The following is a 23,108-nucleotide window of genomic DNA, read 5'->3' on the forward strand; positions in this document are numbered from 1 at the left end:
CTGATAGATGATTGATAGATGATAGACGGGTGATGGATTATAGATGATAGGTAGACAGATAGGTGATAGAAATCAAACAGATGATTGATGATGATAAATAGATGGATGATAAAAATAGATTGATAGATAGATGGATGATAGAGATAGACAGACAGACAGACAATAGACAGACAGGTAGATAGTGTGGGCAGGCACCTGTTGAATAGCACCTGCAGCAGGAAGGCCCAAGAAGCGCAGAAGGACCAGGGGAAATATAAAAAGGCCACCCTCCATCGGCCACAAGGCGGGCAAACCATCGTCCTGCACGTCGGCTAGACTTCCGCCCTCCAGGCGCGTGGGACTACAACTCCCATCGTGCCCACCCAGCCCGCCTGCCTGCCTTCCCGCCTTCTTGGGGCGGGAGCTGGCGGGTCCCAGCCCCGCGAGGGGAGGCGCGGCCACCAGAGGCGGCTCCGGACGGCGGCTGGCCTCGTCAGGGCCCGCCCGCCTTCCCTCCTCCTCTTTCGCCCGCCGCGGCCGCCTGCCATTGGGAGCTGCGCCCAGGCAGCCGCTCTTGCTCCGCCGCCGCCGCCGCGCCGCCATCATGAGCTTCTTGTTGTAAGTGCCCGAGACGCGTCCGGCGGAACCGCCTCGGGCTCCGGCAGCCTCGCCGGCGGGGAACAACCCTGAGCCTGGCCGGCCGGGCCCTCAGCAGTAGGCAGCCCGAGGCGCCTCCGCCCGTGGCCGAGGAAGGCGTGAGGGGAGCGGGCGGGCTTCGGGGCAGAAGCGGCCGGAAAGCTCGGTGGGGCCGCCGGCGAGGCACTTCTCTCCCTTCGGCCTGGCCCTTTCCTCCGGCTGGCTTCCTCGGCCCGGTCCTTCCTTCCTTCCTCCCTCCCTCCGTTTCCAATTCTTTCTCCTTCCTTCCTTCCTTCCTTCCTTCCTTCCTTCCTTCCTTCCTTCCTTCCCTTCCTTCCTCCTTTTCCAATTGTTTCTCCTCCCTCTCTCCTTTTCCAATTCTTTCTCCTTCCTTCCTTTCTCCTTTTCCAATACTTTCTCCTTCCTTCCTTCCTTCCTTCCTTCCTTCCTTCCTTCCTTCCTTTCTTTCCTTCCTTTTCCAATTCTTTCTTCTTCCTTCCTTCCTTCCTTCCTCCCTTCCTTTCTCCCTCTCTTTCAAGGCCAGCTGCTTCTTCCGGTCCAGCTTGATTTCCGGAGGGGAAAAAAGCACTTTTATAAAACGTATATTATTTATTTGGGGAAGGGGGGAGAAGGAAGTGGGGTGCCTTGGCTGGCCTTTCTCTCCCCCCATAAATGGCTACCATTGAGGGCCAGGATATTGGGGAGCGGGATCTCCGGGCCCGTAATGGGGAGAATGGGGATTTAGAGGTCCATCCTTATGTGGAAACAGGGCTGGGGGGTGAGTTGCCTTCCCCCACCACCACCAAGGTCTGCTTTGAAAAAGTTTTACGTGTTTTTCTTTCCCAGAAAGCCACTCAAGTAAAATTTGGGTGGGTGGGAGAGAATAGTCCTTATTTTGGGGTGTTCTGTGATCCATATGGTGGTGGGGGAGTGTATGCGGGTGTGGGTGTGTGTGAAGGGTCTTGTGTCAACTGGAGCTGGGTAGCCGATAAATCTAAATAAATGAACTCCCTGCAGTTAAATTGGGGCAGGATAATGGTTCAGCACGCCCCCCCACTTTATGTCTTTGCTTCCCTCTGTCCCCCTTCCCCATCTCTGCTTGACAGCAGCTGGGTGGCTCCCCAGGGGTCTCCTTTTGCAGCCATAAAATGGAATGGCATCTCCCACCCTTGTCAAGGGGTCCTGTAATCAATCATCCTTTCTTTACAAGAGTCTTTTCAGCCACCCTGGTGGCTTTTTTTTTTTTTCTGGGTTCATCCGATGAAGCGACGGAGATGCCCAATTTAGAAACGTTTTGTGTACATGTGCATTGTTTGGGTTTTTTGCCCTTTGAAATCCAGATTGGCAGCTTCACCCAGTTGGTGCTGTGATATAGAGATGGCCTTCCTCCCCCTTTCACATATTGGCTGTTGATGGCAGCTGTGCGGGTTGCACTGTTCTGGTTTTTCTTAATGATCTTTGACAAATTCTGGCTGGTTTTTCTTAATGATCTTTGACAAATTCTGGCTGTAGAGAGAAGCAAGTTTATGATCGAGTTAAAAAGATAATCCTTTAAAAAATATGTATCTAAATTTAGAAGACAGTTGTGTGGTTCTTAATAGCTCGATGGGCCTTTCTAGAATATCTAGAGGAAATGCACTGTGCAGCTTTCCTTTACAGTAATATAATGTACGTCCTCAGAATTTTGTATTTTGCTTCAGATTGCAGTGGAACAGACATGGTTTTTTACACTGATTTTTTTTTATTGTTTGGGAGAGTAAATTTTACAACCGTGCTAATAAAAATGATGTCCCTACTTCCACTATTGACCTTTGAGAACTGCTGGGAGAACATCTATTAAAGATTGTTACATCCTTTGTGAGGAGTTATATATGTTGCCTTGAACTCATGAATAAATTTTTAACAATAAATAACAGTCCTTACTAAATTCTCTGATGTTAACTTTTGAGGAAGCAGCGTTTATAAATACGGTTTTACTCCTAAAATAGCACACAAGGAACAACAAATTATGAATTTTATTAAACCTATGGAATAATAAATATCTCAGGGGTATGATCCATATTTATTAAATCAATTTTTCTAACAGTATTGGTATCAGTTCCAAAATTCAAAAAGTTGGCTCTATTAATTTGGAGATGTTTTTATGCCCAGTCATGACTAGCACATACATATGTGCAGCCTTTTTTTTTTTTTTCAATTTGGTTTTCTAGTTCAAAAGCAGAAACTAAAGCTCTACAGGACTGGAGACATTGTAATTGTGATAAAAGATATTAGTTAAACGAATTACCATTTAAAGCAGTGGTTCTCAACCTGTGGGTCGGGACCCCATTTGGGGTCGAACGACCATTTCACGGGGGTCGCCAAACAAGGCTGTCCGCCATTTTTTCCCCCTTTTCTTTGGCCAAGCCCCTGGCACCCGGTGATTATAAGTGGTTGGGGGTCACCACAACATGGGGAACTGTATTATGGGGTCGCGGCATTAGAAAGGTTGAGAACCACTGATTTAAAGGGTAAATACCAAGGGATATCCTGGGGCCTTCAAGGCTTAACAATTCTTAGCACTTTATTGAAGACCAAGACTGAGTTAGTGAAAACTGATGGCAACATGGCTATGGAGATAGTATTGAACTGTTGTTATCCTGGCTAATTGTGAGAACGGAAGTATTGCAGTCTGACCACATTTGATCACTGCAAGCTGAAAAATGTAACTTGTGCAACAGTTCTTGACTTACCACCATTCATTTTGTGGTCCTTTGAAGTTATAATTATATTTTTAAAAAGTGACATGTGTTCTTATGACTATTGCAGCATCCCCATAGTCAGGTGATCACAATTTAGGATGGTTGCTGCATCCTGGGGCTAGTTCAGGGGCAGGCAACCTTGGCTCTTTTATGACTCGTGGACTTCAACTCCCAGAATTCCTGACCAGCCATGCTGAGGGGAAAGGGAGAGGTTTTCAAGCTGAGCTATGCTGGCTCAGGAATTCTGGGAGTTGAAGTCCACGAGTCATAAAGCGACCTAGACATAGGCCAGAGGTAGGCAACCTTGGTTCTTTTATGACTCGTGGACTTCAACTCCCAGAATTCCTGAGCCAGCCTAGCTCAACTTGGAAACTCTCCCTTTCCCCTCAGCATGGCTGGCTCAGGAATTCTGGGAGTTGAAGTTCACAAGTCATAAAAGGGCCAAGGTTGCCTAACTTTGGGCTAATTGATTACCTTCTGGCCTTCCTAGCCAGCTTCCAATAAGAGTCAATAGGGAAAGCTAGATTCACTTAACAACCACATGTGTCACTGAACAACTGTTGTGATTTGCTTAACAACCAATGGGAAAAATGCTCTTAAAATTGGATGCAAATTACTTTGATTAGCAGCGGGAATTCTGATCCCAATTGTAGCAGTACGTTGAGGACTACAGGTAGTCCTCAATTTACGACCACAAATGATCCCAAAATTTCTGCTACTAAGTGAGACATTTGTTAAGTGAATTTTGCCCCATTTTGCGACTTTTCTTGCCACAGTTGTTAAATGAATCACCACAGTTGGTAAGTCAGTAACACAGTTGTTAAGTGAATCTGGCTTCCCCCATTGACTTTGCTTGTCGGAAAGTCACAAAAGTCGCAAAAGGGATCACATGACCCCGGGACACTGCACCGGTCATAAATATGAGTCAGTTGACAAGCATTTGAATTTTGATCACGTGACCATGTGGGTGCTGTAGCAGTCATAACTATGGAAAACGGTCGCAAGTCACTTTTTTCAGTGCCGTTATAACTTTGAACAGTCACTAAATGAACTGTTGTAAGTCGAGGACTCCCTGTACTTCTATTCTCAACTGTGGAGCCAGTCCTTTCTCACCTGTTTTCCCTAACGTTACTATCATCTTGTGCTTTCTGGTTAGCGGAAGTATAAATCTACACACAGCTAGATTTGGTTACTGTGGCTAAAGTAGGTGACCCAGCTTTTGTTTCTACTGGCAGTTCTACAAGGGATCTCCTGATTTGCCTACTCTGACGAGTCCTAGTAATAAGATGAATAGTGTATATTGATCCCCGTTTTTAATATTGTTCCATACAATATTAAAAACAAGGAGACTATACTCTGACATGTGCAGATTGATTGCTTGTAAAACTGTTGTTCCCAGACAGGGAAGCACATGCCAAACCCTTGGCTATGTGCTGTGCACTAGTATTATTTCCCTGTTGTTTTATTTTGCTTGCTCAAACCCACACAAGAGAAACAAGCAAAGATCAGATAGATGAAAGCAACCTCGTGGCCTTGTGAACTCTGTCCCTTTTCCACGTGGGGTGAAATTGAAGCCATATTCAAAAGGTGTGGAGCATGTAGCCCAGGGCTGCTATGCTGCTTTCACCCTCCTGATAAAAAAAACAGCAAAATTGCTGTCTGGTACTTCTTTTTGGCCCCTAAGTCTCAACACCTGGAAATTGCAAGAAACTTTTGATGTCTTAGGACTGACAATAGAAATGTAATAAGCAGATAAACCTGGAATTAAGGATGAGGGGAATGCAGCTTTTCTCTATTTGTTTTGGGCTCTTAACAAATAGGAGATGCAAACATGCAATTCATGTGTGTGTGTGTGTGTGTGTGTGTGTTTTCTGAGGTTTTCGCGGGTGTTTGTATGTAGGTCTTTGGTTCGGGTTTTCTCCCGCGTAAAATTGGAAGTGTCTTGGTGATGTTTCGACGAAGTCCCATTCGTCATCTTCAGGCTGGTGTTTTCAGCTTCGTGCTCCTCGAAGCACGAAGCTGAAAACACCAGCCTGAAGATGACGAATGGGACTTCGTCGAAACGTCGCCAAGACACTTCCAATTTTACACGGAGAAAATCCGAACAACCAAAGACCTACATATATATATATGTAGGTCTTTGGTTGTTCGGGTTTTCTCCCACGTCAAATTGGAAGTGTCTTGGCGACGTTTCGACGAAGTCTCATTCGTCATCTTCAGGCTGGTGTTTTCGGCTTCGTGCTTCTAGGAGCAATGTGTGATCATAGAATGTGTGATCCTAGAAGTACAAAGCCGAAAACACCAGCCTGAAGATGACGGATGAGACTTCGTCAAAACATCGCCAAGACACTTCCAATTTGATGTGAGAGAAAACCCGAATAACCAAAGACCTACATACACACACCCGCGAAAACCTCAGAAATATATATATATTCAGGTGTTTTAAGTTAATTTCTGTTGTGGCAATTAGAGTTGGTGCTGGAAATTAAACATCTTGAATTAACAAGAGAAAAGCTGTGTTCTTGTTCTCCAGTAGAGAGAACAGGAATTCCCAAGTATTTTAGACAAATTACGGCATATGGCATATACATGCCCAGTTTATTTCTTTCTGATCTCTGGAGTTGGTGTGGCTGGTTTGTACACCAGAATTGTGGGTTGTGTGCTCATAAGATTCTGGATGGTTAGACAGTCATGAATATTTTACTGGAAATCTGAGACCGAATCTTCAAGTTGGCAGTGTTTTTTTAAAAGAACAAATTGCTGCATAGTGACAAAAACCCACCCTGCAATTCCCAGGAAGATGTTAAAGATAGTTCTTGTGGGCGTAGTAGCATATGGCAACACACCACTGCTTTTATTTGGATTATTTAAATCGCCTAAGAAAGAATGCTTGAGGGGGGGAGGGGGAACATGCTGTTGAAATTTTATTTTCTCAGTTCCTCTTGATTTAGCTGAGTTAGAGTCAATTACAAAATTGCCAGCAGAATTGTTTATTTGCAGAAAAAAATCATATTTAAAAAATAAAGTATGCTTCTTATCCAAGATTTTTGCTCTCATAGCACCTGTGTTGTTTTATATCCTTCATTTAGGAAATGAAGAACGCCCCCTCAGCATTTTCAAACTATCTGTTAGAGGTCTTATCCCTAATTCTTTTTCTAGATTTCATAAACCAAAATTGTTTGCATAATAGAATTTAGAAACGGTGTCCTTATGTAGCACACACATACACATACAAACACAAATATACAGACAAAAGTTTTAGGCAGTAACTGAACATATGAGAATCTTAAAATTAGTCCAGATTCATCTCCTGGTAAGACTTGCATGTTATCCCAAATTCATAAAAATCCAGGTATATTTCCTTCCTTCTAGCTACAAAAAAATCTATTTGGTGGATTTTCTATATATACAAAACACAGTTTAAAAAAAAAACCTCCCTCCATATGCCTTGATAGAACAGCAGCAGCTTGTATGTGTCCTTCTGAAAAATAGAAGTATGACGGCATCAATAAACAATCAAACAACAATTACATGATAGCACTCGTTATCAGTTGTAACTTTATGATCTGGACAAAGGACAGAGAAAGGTTCCAACAATGTCTACCCGTCAAAGAAATAAATATTGCATAAGATGCATTGGTTAATCACATTTAGCAGTATGGAAGATCTTATTCTCCGATGTCTTCCTTACCATTGAGAACATCAGAATGAATTATTTTAATAGCAAATTCATTGGCTGCTTCTATGTCAGACACGTCAAACACAAGGCCCGGGGGCCGGATGCGGCCTGTGAAGTGGTTTCATATGGCCCGTGAAGTCATCCTGGAAACAGTGAGGGAACAGCCCCCGTTGCCTTGGCCATGGCCCAGGCTGGCCGGAGCCAATGTACAATTTTGTGGTGGCCATCTTGGCACTTTCCCTGGTCCCACCCCCCCTTCTGCCAGAGACCCTCAGATCTGTCCCACTCCTGCCCAGGCCCCCACAGGCCTCCTTGATGCGAATGATGTAGAACTGGCCACGCCCACCCAGTAGGCCACACCCACTCCATCCACACCCACCCAGTAGGCTGCACCCACTCTGGCCACACACACACCCCCCAGGGCAACCGCAATGCTGATGTGGCCCTCAGTGAAATTGAGTTTGACACCCCTGTTCTAAGTTAAAAGTAAAAAACCTTCCTACGGCAAACAGAGAAATATGAGGTATGCTCGGCAAATAACTTAAGACACATCTGATTTTATTAAAAATATTTTTTGAAAAACAAATTTTGGCCAAGTATTTGTGATATCCAAATTTATTATAAGAGAACGAGTTTGTTATAGTAGATAAGGTACCAGACTAGAAGCCAGGAGACCGAGAGTTGTATTCCTGTTTTAGGCATGAAAGCTGCCTTAGTGACTTTGGGTCAATCACTAGGAGGTTGTGAGTTCTAGTCCCGTCTTAGCCATGAAAGCCAGCTTTGCAAATTAGGGCTAGTCCCTCTTTCTCAGCCCAACTCCACTGTACAGGGATGTGGGAAACCAGGAGGAGGACGGAGTTCGTTTGTTGCCTTGAGTTATTTAAAATATTTATAAATTTATAATGCCACCCATCTTGCTTTGAAGCAATTATGGGCAGCTTATACCAGGGGTGTCAAACTCAATTTCATTGAGGGCCGCATCAGCATTGTGGTTGCCCTTGGGGGGGCGGGTGGGTGTGGCCAGGGTGGGTGCGGCCTACTGGGTGGGCGTGGATGGAGTGGATGTGGCCTACTGGGTAGGCATGGCCAGCTCTACATCGTTCGCGTCAAGGGTGCCTAGGGGGGGCCCTGGGCAGGAGTGGGACAGATCTGAGGGTCTCTGGCAGAAGGGGGTGGGACTGGGGCAAGCGCCAAAGCATGGTGCATTTCTTCATTCCTCAGAAAGGGTGACACCTCCCCAGCATGCACCCAGGGGGCGGGGCTGACGCAGCAGGGGCTGGTTCCTCACTGTTTCCAGATGGCCTTGTGTAGCTAAGACTGAATGCGTTTCAGCATAGATGGCCACCACAAAATTGTACATTGGCTCCCGGCCGGCCTGGGCCAGGGCCAAGGCAGCGGGGGCCGTTCCCTCACTGTTTCCAGGATGGCTTCGCGGGGCACATGAAACCACTTCGTGGGCCGCATCCAGCCCCCGGGCCTTGTGTTTGACATGTCTGGCTTATATGGTAGCATAGAATTTTTTAAAAATCTGCAATCTAAAAGGCTCTGGTTCACTCAACCCACTTTTCTGAATACCGTAAAAGAGAAATTAATTAAGGTTTATTTCATTAAAAGGTAAATGGAGTCATTCACACAGTTTTGTACTAGAGCTTGGCAATAAAGCACAACTTTCCAGGTTTTATTTAGCATTTGGCTTTATAGTGCTTGGCAAAAGATTCTTTGACATAGCGGGGCTAGATTAGAATTTTCATCCCAGATAAGAATGACGCTTTAAGCAAAACAGACTGCGCTGGGTGATCAAAAAAGCCAGTTTTCATAAATAGGACGTTCCAGAGTTTAAGCTCGTTTTTTTTCTAAAGGCTGGTACGGTCCCGTTGAGCTTCTGTGTAGGCTAACATTTCAGAATAAGAACCACATCGTGCATTTTTTTGATAGCTGACTAAGCTGGGTAACCAAAATAACTTCTCATTGCTTGAAGCTATGTTAAATTTCTAGAACAACTGTCCTATCTTACACATCTCTGAGAAAGGAAGGGCTTATTTGGGTGCTCATGTTATGACTACAAAGGACACACAGACGTCCCTGAATCAAGCTAATAGGATGCCTGCTAGACATTATTTACACTAAACAAAGGTCAAGTTTGAAGATTGGAGATCTGCTTACTGTTTATCTTGAGAAAGTATTTCCCTACCAAGGTCAACACTAATTTTGTTGAATATAAGAAACTCACCTTGTTCCCCTCACCTCCTCCTTCCGCAAGAGAAAGCTGCATGCAGAATCAAGACTTAGCATATCAGCTTAGTGGAAGAAGGTAACATTCAGCTTAGTTATTTCTTCCCTACATTTTTAAAATCCAAAAAGCAATGGTAAAGATTCTCTTATGTTGGCGCGATGAGAGGTAATGTAGTGGTATGGTTAAGATGTTGAGTTAAATCAAGAAGCCCAGGTTCAAGCTGTGGAAAGTTGCTGGATGATTTTTGGTTAGAGATTCGTAGCACACTCAACTTCAATTAGTTGGTATTCGGGGATACTGATAATGTAATAATAATAATAATAATAATAATAATAATAATAATAATAATAATATGAAGAAGAAGAGAAGGAGAAGGAGAAGGAGAAGGAGAAGGAGAAGGAGAAGGAGAAGGAGAAGAAGAAGAAGAAGAAGAAAGAAGAAGAAGAAGAAGAAGAAGAAGAAGAAGAAGAAGAAAGAAGAAGAAGAGAAGAAGAAGAAGAAGAAGAAGAAGAAGAAGAAGAAGAGAAGAAGTTGGAAGGGACCTTGGAGGTCATCTAGTCCAACCCCCTGCTCAGGCAGGAAACCCTATACCATTTCAGACAAATGGCTGTCCAGTCTCTTCTTAAAAACTTCCAGTGTTGGAGCATTCACTGCTTCTGGAGGCAGGTTGCTCCACTGGTTAATTGTTCTAACTGTCAGGAAGTTTCTCCTTAGTTCTAGGTTGCTTCTCTCCTTGATTAGTTTCCATCCGTTGCTTCTTGTCCTGCCTTCAGGCGCTTTGGAGAATAGCTTGACTCCCTCTTCTTTGTGGCAGCCCCTGAGATATTGGAAGACACACTAAGAGTGATCTCCATGAAATACACATCAGCCTCCTGGAAAACCCATCAACCCACCCATCCATCCCCCCATCCATCCATGACACTTGAATGTCTCCTGGAATTTTCTGAGTGAATTTATTTGAGCCTCAAGGAATCTATTTTGGTATCTTTTCAGTTTGCATCACATCACCAGCAGTCCTGGAGACTACAGATAGTCCTCCAGATAGTCCTTTCATTTAGTGACCAACACTGAACAGCACTGAAAAAAGTGATTTGTGACCGTTTTTTACACTTACAGCATCCCTGTTGTCACGTGATCAAAATCCAGACACTTGGCAACTGCTTCATATTTATGACAGTTGCGCTGTCCTGGAATCACGTGATCCCTTCTTGCGGCCTTCTGACAAGCAAAGTCAATGGGAACATTAGATTCACTTAACAAACCGTGTTACTAACTTAACAACTGCCGTGATTCACTTAACAATTGTGGCAACTTGTAAAATGGGGCAAAACTCACTTAGCAACAGAAATGTTGGCCTCAATTGGGATCATAAATCAAGGACTATCTGTATTTATGTTCCCTTATTGTCAACCTCACTACGTAGATCAGTCAGCAAATCAACTACAGGTAGTCCCCAAGTTGCCCCCTAGTTCTTACAAGCATGTCCCAAAATTACGAATGTTGCCGCACCTTAGTAGTCGTTCACACTTGACGAGCGACCGCAGTGGCAGTGCAACATTCACCCTGGTTATTCAGATCCAGGTGGCAATGACCTGGAAAAGGCCTCAGGTGCCCGAATCCAACCTCCGGAGGCATATGGAAGTGACCCCAGCCTCAGATCCAGGCGGCAGCAGGAACCGCGGCAGAGAGGAGATAGATGGAAACTAACTAAGGAGAAACTTCCTGACAGTGAGAACAATTAACCAGTGGAACAACTTGCCTCCAGAAGTTGTGCATGCTCCAAAACTGGAAGTTTTTAAGAAGAGATTGGACAGCCATTTGTCTGAAATGGTATAGGGCAGTGGTGGCAAACCTATGGCACAGGTGCCAGAGGCGGCACTCGGAGCCCTCTCTGTGGGCACACGCACCATCGCCCCAGCCCCGCCTTCTCCCACAGCCCCCTCCTCATCTGGAGGAGAGTCGCCCCTGGGCATGGCCAACATGAAGCAGCGCAGTCAAGGACATGGTAGCCGGACAGCAGGGACAAGACTCTGCCCTTGCGCCCCATCGCACACAGATGCTGCTGTGGGACACAGGCGGAGGGCGCAGCCGCCATGGCGCTGCTGGGCTACCTGGGTGTCTGTGGTAGGCCGTGGAGGTGATGGGTGGCCCAGTGGGCACAGCGGAGCGGGGACGGGTGGGGGGGGCGTTTTGGGGCACTCGGTCTCTAAAAGGTTCGCCATCACTGGTATAGGGTTTCCTGCCTGAGCAGGGAGTTGGACTAGATGACCTCCAAAGTCCATTCCAACTTTATTATTATTATTATTGTTATTACTATCTTTTCCAGGTGAGTTGATGCAGCAGGAAGGGAGGGGGAAACATGAAGTATCTTATTGGGTCAGGGAGGCCTTGAGGGCCTGTTCCATAACTAGGCCCTCTATGGCCTTCCCCACCCTGAAATACCTCATGTTCACTTAACGTTCCAGGTATGAGATTCACTCCCATGAGTTTTCGAGTTACGAATGGAATGGGCAGGCTCCATTACACTTGTAACTGGAGGACTATCTGTAAACTTCCTTTTATTGAGATTGTTTATACCAGGGGTCTCCAACCTTGGCCCTTTTATGACTTGTGCCTGGCTGAGGAATTCTGGGAGTTGAAGTCCACAAGTCATAAAAGGGCCAAGGTTGAAGACCCCTGGTTTATACCAACACAATTGTGCAAGTCTGATTGTGTAGTATCTCCTCCCTCTTCTTACTGTAGTGGACAAAATTGTGGAAACCTTTTGGGAAAAGCGTATTTTTGAGGTTTGATGGCTAATAACACCGCTTTTTTTTTTTGGAGTAGTACCATAAAATTATATTATCAATGGAAAGATAATTTAATCAAGAACGTAATGCAACATAGTTTGTTCAATTATCTGTACTGCATGCATTCTATGAAAAGATATAGCCAAATAACCAGAAAAAGGAAGCACAACTTGCTTAGGTTGATATCAGATAGCTTTCCTTCCTCTGATTGTAGCCAATGAGCATGAGTGTTTAGAGAGCCAATCGGGTGTCATCTTGTTTTGGCAATGGGCCAATCAGATCACAGTAGGATTCAGTTATTGATGTTCTGTATTGAAGCTGAGAGGAGGACATTTGTCAGTGTGTTATGTGATCGCTATCCAGTTGGTTGGGTTTTTTTGTGTTCTTTCATTGAGTGAACTTGTAAAACGTAATAAAATTAAAGTAATGGTGCAAAGACTTGACTGGTCGCCCAGAAAGTGATGTAAAATAGTATTATTAAGTGAACAAGGCTACAGTTATAAAAAAATTAGAAGAAAAAAGGGTGGAAACTTAACCAAAGGTGGCATTTCTGCTGTACACTTTTCCCAAAAGGTTTCCACAATTTTGGCCACTACTGTATATTATTCCAATGAATCAGAGAGGCATCTCTGCCTGAGCCCAGCCATTGCTCATTGCTCTAGACCAGTGGTTCTCAACCTTTTTAATGCCGCAATCCCCAACCGGTCGTAAGTTGAGGACTACTCAACCGGTCGTAAGTCGAGGACTACTCAACTGGTGCAGCACCGTTTGCAGAATGGGACTTTTGGCGGGCTCAGCAGGGCAGAGACAGCCTGGACAATTCCTATTGGCTTTTGAAAGCCAATAGAATTAGACTCTATTCAAGAGAGTCTATTGGCTTTCAAAAGCCAATAGAATAAAAGGGAGTAGCACAGCTAAGGAAAAGGGGGGGGGGGGAAATGGCGGACTGCATTGTTTGGCGACCCCCTGAAATGGTCGTTCGACCCAAATGGGATTCCGACCCACAGGTTGAGAACCACTGCTCTAGACTTTAAAAAAAAAAATCAGTCTCTTTTGCTTAACTAACAGTTCTCACACATTTCTGCCGAATCATCTTCCTTATTCCCTACAGTATACATTGGATAAAAACATGGTTGTTCTTTGTCAAGCTGTTACTTTATGTAATCACTGAACTGCAGCAAATATCAGCAATGAAGTGACAGCTGATAAGATTATTTCCTGTGTAGAAAATTAGGGCTGGGTGTCTTCTTTATAACAAACTCAGGCTTTGTGGAATCCCCATTTTCTTCAAAACACTGACATGGGACACCCTTCCAAATCCCTGGAATATAGCAATCTGCATTCTCCAAATAATAAGAAATTCTCCCTGCTCTTTCAGAAGAATGACAGAAGTGGCTTGCGGTAATTGGCATAGGATCAATACAGGGTAGAGCTGTCAAACCCTTTGCCGAAGTATCCCATAACTAACATTTTTGTATTAGCTTTAGAAATTTAAATATTTGGCCTGGAGTTGGAAGGTTTAGAAATTGAAAATGAAGCATTAAACGTTTTTACTTACTGATATCATTTATTTATTTTTTACAATGCTGTAATCTGCATATCCTTTTCATATCTCTTCAAATCTGTTTTTCCGTTTTTAAGAAGAGATTGGACAACCATTTGTCCTGAAGCTTATAGGTTTCCTGCTTCGGCAGGGGGTTGGACTAGAAGACCTCCAAGGTCCCTTTCAACTCTGTTATTCTGTTCTGTTATTCTGTTTTGGAATCATGCAAGGCTGGCTTGCTGGCAGGACATTGCCTTCGTGTTAACTGTAATTAGCTGTCCTTATTTATTTAATTAATAAATTGATATAGCTGCCCATCTTTCAGAAGGAGTTTTGAGTAGTGAACAGATAAAAATCACAACGCCCTAAAAAATACTACTGATATTTTAAACAACAAACATGGTTGCAAGCCCTGATAAAATTCACATTCATCCACCCATCATTTCAAGCCAGGTCCTTCAAGATCCTGGCTCTAGTGCCTGAAAGAAAAGCCACTTATCTTTGCTAATCTCTTTACTCTGTGCTTGCTGAGAATAGGTCACCCCATCTTCAGTTTGCTCAAGCTGCTGTATATTTAACCATGGGGGGTGGGGGCGCGATGGCTCAGCGGTTAAAGAAGCTGAATTTGTCATCTGGAAAGCTGACGGCCTGGGTTCAAGAACCGAGCGCCGCGTGACAGGGTGGGCTCCCACTACTTAACCCAGCTCCTGCCCACTTAGCAGTTTGAAAGCATGCAAATGCGAGTAGATAAATAGGTACCACTTTGGTGGGAAGGTAACTGTTCTGTATGCCTTGACATATAGTCAGACTCGCTATATGACCACAGAAGCGGTCTTTGGACAACCCTGGCTCTCTTGGCTACGAAACAGAGATGAGCACTGCCCCCTAGTGTTGGATATTACCAGACGGGGAAACTTTTACCGTTATTTAACCATGATTGTGACCTTTAAAGTGGCTTGGGATCTTTGTTATAGAGCAGAGGCCCCCAACCTTTGGGGCATCAGGGACCGGTTCAATAGAGAGAGTTTTTCCACGGACTGGAGGGGGGGCGTGGTTTCATGTGCTGCCTGCATCCCATGGATGGGCTTTGCTTGTTTGCGCGGACTGGATTCTGGCATGTCATGGACTGGTGCTGGTCCACGGATCAGGGGTTGGGTACCCCTATTATAGATTATCACTGGTTAGTGTTAATGGCTCATAATGTTCATGAAAAACTGAATTTGAGGCCGATTCATTACAGATAATAATAATAATCCAACCCCCTGCTCAGGCAGGAAATTCTATACCAGTGATGGCGAACCTTTTAGAGACCGAGTGCCCAAACTGCAACCCAAAACCCACTTATGCATCGTCAAGTGCCGGCTGGGCGTGGCCCATTGGGTGGGTATGGCTGCGGTGGTAACGGCAGACTGGGTGGGACTAAAAAGTTCAATCAATCAATTCCAACTTTGCAAGATCTTTTTTTTTCCTGTGAGAAGTTGAAATTGACTGATTGAACTTTTTTTTTTTTTTTTTGCACACGGCAGCGGAGGCCTAAAGCGAAAAGGTTTTATAAAACCCAGCTGAAGGCCTAGGACTGGGGCAACGGCGCGCGTGCCCACAGAGAGGGCTCTGAGTGCCGCCTCTGGCACCCGTGCCATAGGTTCGCCACCACTGCTCTATACCATTTCAGAGAAATGGCTGTCCAGTCTCTTCTTAAAAACTTCCAGTATTGGAGCATTCACGTCTTCTGGAGGCAGGTTGTTCCACTGGTTAATTGTTGTAACTGTCAGGAAGTTTCTCCTTAGTTCTAGGTTGCTTCTCTCCTTGGACAGTTTCCATCTGTTGCTTCTTGTCCTGCCTTCAGGGGCTTTGGAGAAGAGCTTGACTCGTTCTTCTTTGGGGCAGCCCCTGAGATACTGGAACACTGCTATCATGCCCCCCCTCGTCCTTCTCTTCATTAAACTAGACATACCCAATTCCAGCAACCGTTCCTTATATGTTTTAGCCTCCAGACCTCTAATTGCGGGATCGACTTTTAAGCCTTTTCCTGATTCACATATTTATAAATTATTACGTTTATTTGTTGCAGCTTGTAATGAGAGCGGTACAGTCCTTGAATAGAGAACTCTTATCAGTGGCTGCTTCCCATAGTGACAACAGTCCAAGCCCAGATTTGGGAACAGCATTTCTGATTATAAAATAGCATAGACAATCAGGAGAACTGTTGTTTTTGGAAGCTTGTATGAGGCTGCCTGATTAGAATGGATGATTATTTTTGTTCTAATTTGGCAAGACTGTTCTCGTGTTGAAACTTGGCTTGTGTTGAAATAACAAGTTGCGTAGCTGGTAACGTACCCAGGTTGGTAGGAAAAAGAATTTCAATTTAACGTGGGCTATTTTGACTTCTGAGCAACGCAAAGCAAGAAATTTTATGCTGCCACGAAAGTTAGGTCCCACAATATGATTCGCTTAAATAATATTCCAGTAAAAGTTCACATCTAAAATAGTCCGTTGTGTTAAAGTTAACAATTCATCTGCAATTTTAGTTGCTTGTTTTAGCATGGGATATCCACTTTCAGAATTGTCAGTTATTTTGGTTTTTATCTGCTTACTCTGCCTCTTTGGGTTTTGTGGAACAGAAATAAAATGAGCTTATTTTTGATTAGACTATGTATAGTACAACTGGAGCAATGAAGAGTTTTTGCAAATGATGACAAAGAATTTCAGTGAATGGGGATCTGAGAGGGCTGTGAGAGATTAAGCTATTGATTAAAGCAAATTGTGTTTTTAGTATATTTCTTTGGAGTGGTTTATAAGTATTTAAACTGATTTATAGAGGTGGTAGTCTACAAAGGCCTTTGGGGATTAATCCGCTTAAATTTGTGTTCCAGACAAGATAGCAAATTAACAATTAACCAATGGAACAACCTGCCTCCAGAAGCAGTGAATGCTCCAACACTGGAAGTTTTTAAGAAGAGACTGGACAGCCGTTTGTCTGAAATGGTGTAGAGTTTCCTGCCTGAGCAGGGGGTTGGACTAGATGACCTCCAAGGTCCCTTCCAACATTATTATTATTATTATTATTATTATTATTATTATTATTATTATTATTAATTGTGTCCATCTGCAGTTTGCCACCCCTCGCCAGTGTTGGCCAGTATCCCAATCATATCAGCAGTGGCCATCCGGAAGCCTGACTTCTTTAGTTGAAAAATTATAAATAACAGCAACCACTTCCTGTTCTTTAGAAAGCTTCTAGGTCTTGTTTCGGGTTTTTTTTTTTTTTTAAAGGATGCAATGCAATACTCCATATTTCAATATGAAAAATAAGGGATCTTTTAATAGCATAAGTTTTGTAAAATTATCTGTTCAGTATTTCTAATATAGCCCCTCCTATACAGAGAAAGGCACCTAATTGATCCAAGTAAAGACTGGTGCTTGAAGACTTGAGGTGCTGGGTGCATTTATTCGCAAGAGGCATTTTGGTTATGGAAAAGGGAAATGTGATTTCTGTGGCTTTATTCTGTTCCCTTTGGTTAGGTACGGAGAATAAAAGAGCACAAAAGAGCACTGAACGTTCACCGCATTTCAGTGTAGCTTTTTGCACATCTATCTCGTACAGCATTTCCGTTTAGATGACTGTAGCCACATGCCTCTATTACGAGAATATTTTAATTTGCTTTCTTCCCTTTTTAGTTCCTTCTCGTGTTAATCGCCATTTTCAGGGTTTCCTCCCGAAGGCTGATGTGTTTTCATTTCACCGCTGCTTTATAACAGGAAACTAGCCTTTGTTTCTCAGATTCTCTTGTGCCAAGATAAGAATACGTCTTTCTCACATCACAGCATATTCTGAGTTTACTATTTCAGTCCTGGATTTAACTTGGGCGATTAACTTAACACCTGGCTACACACGAAAAGATCCAGGGGTGTTTTAACTTTACCAGAAACAATCTTAAGTAATCCAGGGGCCGGTTATAAAACATATTTCTTGTTCTTTGGATAGAGTCTGTATCTCAGTTTATAGTGTTAAATACACAGCGCAGTTAAACCCAGAAAGGTTTTAAGTCTGTTTATGCAGTCATAAAATTCAGCAGTTAGTATGTGTTTCTGGAAAGTGTCCTGAGTAAATTTTATTTGAATCCTTAGCTCCTTGCATGGCTTCGACCTTGAAACAATTTCTGGTTGTTTTCTGTTTAAATATCTTCATTAGCCTTTCTCCCCATTCCTTTTGTCTCTGATTCTTTCCTTCCTTCGTCTTAGCTGTTACTGTTTTGTCTATTTCCTTTCCGTAAATATTTTCTGTAAGATCCCATCTTTGCCTTGAAATTTCTTCCAGCAGCCTCCCTTCAGCCTCCTCCAGGGTTTATCCTGTGTGAATTGATAGTCAACACTGAACGAATCAGCAGTTTAATTTATAAAGGATCTTAAGGGATTCAATATAAATTGGAACGTGTTTATTTACAGTGCAGTAATTTCTACTTGCGGCTGTCTATCTCTGTGTTAGATTGTCCAATATTGATAATCGAGTATCCATGCCGTACAGGGAGAGAATGTGAATTGTGCAAAGTAAAACACTGTGGTGTTTACTCTGTGCTGGCCAAAAAGAGACTCTTAGAAAAGCTGGGAAGATTTAAAGCTTTACCTCCCTTTGCTTTCCTGTTTAACATACCCAGACATCATTCAGGGTTTCCCAGTGACTGCCCACTTTTAAGTCTTTTTGGATGTATCGAGTCTCCTCAAGGGGATATAAAAGGGAATGTATTGTGAATTCACGTCAAAGTTGATTTGATTTATTTTTATTTACTCATCAAACTTATATGGCTGTCCATTCCAATCTAGGTGACGTACAGCAGTCCAGTGAAAACTATAAATGAATGAAACAATCATCACTTGAGCATTATATAATTATTTTTAAAGAATTAAAAATTATAGAAGCTAAAACAGGAAAAGGGAATATAATAGAAGGACAGATGCTAATAATAAGTTATTCTGTCCCCTGAGGTCCCCAGACCTGCTGGATTGTAACCACATCTTGAGAGACCTTCAGAAGCTCATAGGTCAGTGATGGCAAACCTTTTAGAGACTGAGTGCCCAAAAACTGGCCCCGCCCCCACTCCACCCCTGCTCCGCCTGCCTGCGGGGCCACTTACCGCCTCCAGGGCCCGCCGCAGATTGCCCAGGCAGCCCAGCAGCGCTATGGCGGTCACGCCCTCTGCCCGCACCCTGCAGCATCAACTGTGCACGATGGGGTGTGAAGGCAAATTCTTGTCTTTGCTGCCTGGCTGCCATGTCCTTGGCTGCGCTGCTCTGCGTGGGCCACGCTCAGGGGCGACTCTCCTTCGGGGGGGCTGCTGGAGAGGAGGGGGTCGCGGGGGGAGGCAAGGCTGGGGGAACGGCACGTGTGCCCACAGAGAGGGTTCTGAGTGCCACCACTGGCACCCGTGCCATAGGTTCGCCACCACTGGTATAGGTAGTCCTCAACATATGACCACAATTGGAATCAGTTGGAATTTCCGTTGCAAGGTAGGGTGATTGTTAAGTGAGTTACGCCTGATTTTATGACCTTTTTTTCCCCCCGTGGTTGTTAAGTTCATCTGACTTCCCCCATTGACTTTGCTTGTTGGAAGCCAGCTGGGAAGGTTGCAAATGGCGACCACATGACCCCCAGAACGCTTCCAACTGTCATAAGTACACGCCAGTTGCCAAGCATTCAAATTTATCATCACATATCTATGCGGCTGCTGCCATGGTGATACGTATAAGGAATGGTCCTAAGTTTAATGAAAAGAAGGACTAAGAGTGACATGATAGCAATATTCCAATATCTCAGGGGCTGCCCCAAAGAAGAGGGAGTCAGGCTATTCTCCAAAGCCCCTGAAGGCAGGACAAGAAGCAATGGATGGAAACTAATCAAGGAGAGAAGCAAGCTGGAACTAAGGAGAAACTTCCTGACAGAACAATTAACCAGTGGAACAACCTGCCTGCAGAAGCTGTGAATGCTCCAACACTAAAAGTTTTTAAGAAGAGACTGGACAGCCATTTGTCTGAAATGGTACAGGGTTTCCTGCCTGAGCAGGGGGGTTGGACTAGATGGCCTCCAAGGTCCCTTCCAACTTTAGGAGGAAAAAAAAAAGCTTTTTTTCGCTGCCACTGTAACTTTCAATAGTCATAAATGAATAGTTGTTAAGTGGAGGGCTACCTGTAATGGGCCAACCTTGTGTTTTCTTATTTTGGTACTCTTTGCAATTCTTGGCTTCCAATCCAAGCATCATCTTTGATTTTTTTGGTTGCATATAGTGTTTCTTAAACTCCGGTTTTGCCTTTTGGGTTGATCTGATCAAGCTCTCTTTATCCAGTCATTTTCCCTGTATGCCTTACATAATGTGTGATCCCTTGCATAAAGCTAGTCTTTGGATTGAAATTTTAAGACCTCGTGTATTACATGGAACGGCTGAGAGAAAAATCAGTAATACCTCTGGATTTTCTTAAATTCTGCTCTTAGATGTTCTTTCCATGGGTGTGGGAGAAACATCCCTCCGTTTCAAAACAAAACCTTTTCATTAAGTTTGTAAGGAAGCATGGATGTTTTGTTATTACATCCAACAATTATTTCAGAGGCATTTGATCCCTTCAGTGTTGTTTTAGCCTTTGCAATCACATACCAATATATTGTACACTCGTGAGATCTCATTTACCAACTTTATGGACACTCTTTTAGTTCCTACCCTTTCTAAATGGATTTTGTGTGGGGTTTTTTTTTTTCCTTTCAGGGGTGTAATTTTGGCTCAGTCAGGGAATATTGAGTTATTTATAAAAGTAATAGAAGTATATAAAAATGACAGTTTTTAAAAAATAAATTATTTGAGGGAAACCTAATATTTTTAGGGTAAATATGGCATAATAAGTAATGAGGTTGTTATAAAATTTATGGATGACACTGAGAAAGTATATGGTCAGCTATTTTTCTCCCTGGATTAATTAAAAGGTTTAATTAAAAGGTGACCGGCAGACAAATAGCATATTTTTTATAATGTTTACCAATTCACATAATTCACTGCTGTAATAGTCAGCAGCTTAGAGAATTTTAAAAAGGGATTTGACAGATTCACTATGAACCAGTTTATGGACTGTTTTCCCAAGTTGTCTAAGTAAGATTGTATTTTATCTTGTTTCTCCTTGATTTTTTTTAAAGAGAGGTTTGCAGCCATAGATGAAATAATTACTACTTACTCAACTCCCTTTCCTTATCTTGGATGTTCTCCAGATGTTTCGATTTTAGTCTCCAGATATCTCAGCATTAATTCTGGGAGTTGAGGTCAGCATATCTGGATATTGCTTAGATGAAGGCTGAATTCAGTAGGCCTTAAAGGTACAGCAATGTAGAATTTCAGACATATTTTCATTCTTTAGTGATAAATTACTTTTTGTTCAAAACAAGTAACAATATTTTATAGTCACCTTGCTATAAAAGCTTAATGTTGCTTTTTTTAGTTTTGGAGGCCACACTATTACTTATATAATAGTTCCGTTATGTCTTACTTTTTGTTGGATTGCATGTAATTTTTTTTTTGAAGTGAACCTGCCTGCTCATCAGAGGAAGTTTTCTGTCTTTACCTGTATATGAGTGATGAAGTAATAAGAAAAAATACATGACCACAGACATGTGAATTTTCATAACTGGGATTTAAATGAAATTCTGAATGCATTTTTTACCTATTTTATGTCTGGAAGCCGAATAGACTGGAATGTGCCATAAGCCGCTAAATATATGCACAAACTTTGTGCTGAAAAATGTGTTTTCCTCATAACTTGCTTTAAAGTGTCAGCCCAAAAGTGGAAGTATGGCTTTGAATATGTAATCTAGGAAGGGGAGAGTAAGCAGTGGGGAGGTACAAGTTCCTGTTATCCGTATGGTAAAAGAGGAAGTAGACAACATTGCTTTAACAAACATTTCAGACCTTCAAAAAATGTTGAAGGACCCTGCATTTGTCATTTCGCTGGGAATGAGAATAAAACTGACACTTTCTTGAAGATTTGGCTTCTGTTAAAAACTAAAAATAAGATACTCCAGCTGAAATAAATCTGCATTTCTTACTTGCTTTCAACAGAAAAGCAAAGGTCTAGAACAGTGGTTCTCAACCTTTTTAATGCTGCGACCCCCAACCGGTCATAAGTCAAGGACTACTCAACCGGTCGTAAGTCGAGGATTACTCAACTGGTGCAGCACCGTTTGCAGAATAGGACTTTTGGCGGGCTCAGCAGGGCAGAGACAGCCTGGACAATTCCTATTGGCTTTTGAAAGCCAATAGAATTAGACTCTATTCAAGAGAGTCTATTCTATTGGCTTTCAAAAGCCAATAGAATAAAAGGGAGTAGCACAGCTAAGGAAAAAGGGAAAAAAAATGGCGGACTGCGTTGTTTGGCGACCCCCGTGAAATGGTCGTTCGACCCCAAATGGGGTCACGACCCACAGGTTGAGAACCACTGGTCTAGAAACATATAGTCTCCATATATTGGACAGATAACCTAAAATACATCTCCTATCTAGAATCATAGGAAGTTAAACCTGCCTATAGTTGTTTTCTTTCAGAAATGATTTGGATAAGCCTGTTAACCCAGCATTTATGGGGTAAGCCCTTGTTCAGAATAAGATTATATCTCAGAATGCCTATTACAGTGCCTTTTTTTCCTCCCTTTTAAATAAACCCTTACCTTTTTTAAATTGGTTCTGAAGCCTTATTGATTTTATTGTTTCATACTTAAAGCCTATTGTAAAAAATGTTCTGTAAATCACTCTAGATTTTCCTAGCAGCAAGAAAGGTGTGGAAATGAAATGAAATAAATAAATAAATTATACATACATACATACATACATACATACATACATATATATATCTTTAAATAGTGCTACTGTGCTCCTCAACTCTAATAACTATTCTCAAAATTAAACACAATAACAGAGTTGGAAGGGACCTTGGAGGTCTTCAAGATCAAGCAGGAGACCCTATACCATTCCAGACAAATGGCTGTCCAGTCTCTTCTCAAAAACCTCCAGTGATGGAGCACCCACAACTTCTGAAGGGAAGCCATTCCACTGGTTAATTGTCCTCACTGTTAGGAAATTTCTCCTTAATTTCAGGTGACTTCTCTCCTTGATTAGTTTCCATCCATTGCTTCTTGTCCTGTCTTCATATGCTTAGGAGAATAGCTTGACCCCCTTCTTCTTTGTGGCAGCCCCTCAAATATTGGAAGACTGCTATCATGTCACCCCTAGTCCTTCTTTTCATTCAACTAGACATGCCCGATTCCTGCAACTGTTCAGCATATGTTTTAGCCTTCAGTCCCCTAATCACTTTTGATCCTCTTCTCTGCACTCTCTCCTGGGTTTCAACGTGCCCAGTGCCCAGTTGCTTTCTCTTCTATCAACGTGCCCAGTTGCTTTCTCTTCTCAAGTGTCTCCAGTCATTCTTATCAATCTTCTTCTTGTGTGTGCTTCATTTTTGTTCTAAAAGCATTCAAGCTTTAG

The 23,108-nt window shown here is 42.9% G+C and overlaps 1 protein-coding gene across 1 annotated transcript in view; it reads left to right on the plus strand.

Moving 5' to 3' along the window:
- Positions 1–439: 439 nt before the first annotated feature.
- The window catches only part of MOB1B (MOB kinase activator 1B), a 57,533-nt gene continuing 34,864 nt past the window's right edge, over positions 440–23,108 (plus strand). The window contains exon 1 of the mRNA XM_039350337.1: positions 440–597. Within this exon, the coding sequence (XP_039206271.1) occupies positions 584–597 (14 nt within the window). The 5' untranslated portion in view covers positions 440–583. The remainder of the gene's footprint in view (positions 598–23,108) is intronic.

Source organism: Crotalus tigris, unplaced genomic scaffold (assembly GCF_016545835.1).
Source record: "Crotalus tigris isolate CLP2741 ecotype Arizona unplaced genomic scaffold, ASM1654583v1 scf7180000018322.853269, whole genome shotgun sequence".
Classification (NCBI taxonomy): Eukaryota; Metazoa; Chordata; class Lepidosauria; order Squamata; family Viperidae; genus Crotalus; species Crotalus tigris.